We start from the raw sequence: 2,500 nt of genomic DNA on the forward strand, positions 1-2,500 counted from the left end.
CTCCCTCCTTCCCTCCCTTTCCCCCACCTCGCTCTTCCCTTTCTCTCCTCTCCACAGTTCCCATCTCTCCTCGCCTCCCCCCTCCCCACCTTTATCTCTCTCTCTCCATTCACTCTCTTCTTTCACCCTTTACACTCTCTTCTCTTCTTGTCTCTCTTCGCCTCCCCACCTCTTGTCTCCTCTTTTCTTCTCTTTGCATCATCTCTCCTTTTCTCTTTTCGTCTCTTCTCTTCTCTTTTCGTATCCCCCGTTTTCTCTCTCTCTATCTCTCTCCCTCCCCCTACCATCCCTTCCCTTCCTATGCATAAGGTGACCTCGTTCTACCTTTCTTCCAGGTTCGACACCTGAGGTTGACCTCAAAGTGGTGACACGGCTGCAGGAGGTCATCGAGGCGCAGCGGGAACAGATGCACAAGACAGAGAAGGAATGCCATTTAAAAGCAACAGAGCTGGACAACGTAAGTGTTTTTCTTCTTCGTACTGGACGTTGTATATGTGTATGTGTGTATGTCATTTCTAAGCATGTGGTGTACCTGTGTTTGCTGACCCATGCGCTATGCTGTTGCAGCTGAAGTCGCAGCTGGAAAAGGTTAACCATGTGAACAGAGAACTGCGGCGCCGCCAGAGGACCTACGGCAGCCAGATGCGGTCCCTGATCGACGAGCGCGCCGAGCTGCAGGCGGCGCTGCAGGAGGAAACGCGTGCTGTCAACGTGCTTCGGCAGCGACTGGGGCTTGCGCAGAAGGAGAACGAGGACCTGGCCAGCTCCAGTGTGAGTGCCCGGCTCGTTGGCTGTGCGAGTTTGCCTGCCCTTTCGATCTTCACGTTTTCTTCTTTCTCCTCGTCCTCCTCGCCCCCCTCCTGTTCCTCCTCCTCCTCCTCCTCCTCCTCCTCCTCCTGTTTCTCCTTTTCCTCCTCCCCCTGTTTCTCCTTTTCCTCCTCCCCCCTCCCCCTTCTGGTCCTCCTCCTATTCCTCCTCTTCCTCCTATTCCCCCTCTTCCTCCTATTCCCCCTCTTCCTCCTATTCCCCCTCTTCCTCCTATTCCCCCTCTTCCTCCTATTCCCCCTCTTCCTCCAATTCCCCCTCTTCCTTCGTATTCCCCCTCTTCCTCCTATTCCCCCTTTTCCTCCTCCTCTCTTCTTCTGCCTCCTCCTCTTCCTCCTCCCCATCCTCCTTCTCCCCCTCCTCTTCTTCATCTCTTAATATCCTTCCTGCTCCTCCTCCTCTTCCTCTCTTGATATCCTTCCTCCTCCTTCTCTTCCTCTCTTAATATCCTTCCACCTCCTCCTCTTCCTCCTCCTTTTGCTTCTCCTCCTCCTCCTCTTCTTCCTCCACCTCCTCCTCCTCCTCCTTTTCCTCCTCCTCCTCTTCCTCCTTCTCCCCCTCTTCCTTCTCTTCTTCTTTCTCCTCCTCCTCCTCCTCCTCCTACTTCTCCTCCTCATCCTCCTACTTCTCCTCCTCATCCTCCTGCTCCTCCTTCTCCTCCTCCTCCTCCTCCTCCTCCTCCTCCACCTCCTCCTCCTCCTCCTCCTCCTCCTCCTCCTCCTCCTCCTCCTCCTCCTCCTCCTCCTCCTCCTCCTCCTTCTCCTTCTTCTCCTCTTCCTTCTCCCATCCAGCTTAACTGTATTTCTTATGATAAGGATAAATGATTCCGTATTGCAATATTTACATTTTCTCCAATATAATAGGGTGCTGACATATCAGCTTTTGTAAAGACACAACCAGAATTTGAAATGATCTTTCAATACTTTTTCAGAGTGATAGCCTGGACCTGACCAACAAGTTGGTATTTGACCGGGATGACCCCAACCGACCTCGTTTCACAATGACTGAGCTTAAAGAGATTCTCTACGAGCGCAATGAACTGAAAGCTCGTGTGTCTGATCTCGAAGATGAATTGGAAATGTACAGGCCCAAGGAAGAGCGACAGTACGTAATGCGCGAAAGTCTTTTTCATTCTGCATGCAACATGTGTGCCATAGTGACTCTGATTCAGCTGACCTTGTTTGTTGCCCGGCTGATCCTTGCATGCCTGGCAGTGACCCATAGGCCATAACAGTGCATTAGGATGGACCAGGATTTGTAGTGCTTGCCCTTTCGGGGAAAACCACAGCTGAATATTAGCATTAGAGATCTAGCTGCTTCCAAGACTTCCAAAGAAAACCAGGATTCCAGAGAGGACTTCACATTCCTTAATGCACTCCTGTCATACAAAGCCAGCTAGAGGTTGTCTGTTTAAGACAGAGATTTTTCCTATGGTAGCTATTATTCTAGGCTTCAGTATATAATGTGTTTTTTTGACCTCGTGGTCCAGGGTGTTCCTGGGTTGTTTTATGAAATTATGCTAGATGCAATAAGATGGGGACCAAGTTAGACAAGCGAAGGATAGCACAAGAACTAACACATGATTGTGCCACAATGTACTGCTAATTTAGGTTGTTGTTTGAGGATGTGATAAAGCTAGATGATGCTGATTTTTATAGTGCCTTACTGTACAAGT

The 2,500-nt window shown here is 50.3% G+C and overlaps 1 protein-coding gene across 4 annotated transcripts in view; it reads left to right on the top strand.

Annotated features, from left to right (window-relative positions):
• Rilpl (Rab interacting lysosomal protein like) overlaps nucleotides 1-2,500 on the top strand; it is a 241,400-nt gene that overhangs the window by 203,396 nt on the left and 35,504 nt on the right. For all 4 annotated transcript variants that reach the window (XM_070130385.1, XM_070130386.1, XM_070130387.1 and 1 more), the window contains exons 3-5: nucleotides 336-457; nucleotides 568-771; nucleotides 1,757-1,929. In XM_070130385.1, coding sequence (XP_069986486.1) covers nucleotides 336-457; nucleotides 568-771; nucleotides 1,757-1,929 — 499 coding nt within the window. The remainder of the gene's footprint in view (nucleotides 1-335; nucleotides 458-567; nucleotides 772-1,756; nucleotides 1,930-2,500) is intronic.

This window comes from Penaeus vannamei, chromosome 15, assembly GCF_042767895.1.
Source record: "Penaeus vannamei isolate JL-2024 chromosome 15, ASM4276789v1, whole genome shotgun sequence".
In the NCBI taxonomy this organism is placed as follows: Eukaryota; Metazoa; Arthropoda; class Malacostraca; order Decapoda; family Penaeidae; genus Penaeus; species Penaeus vannamei.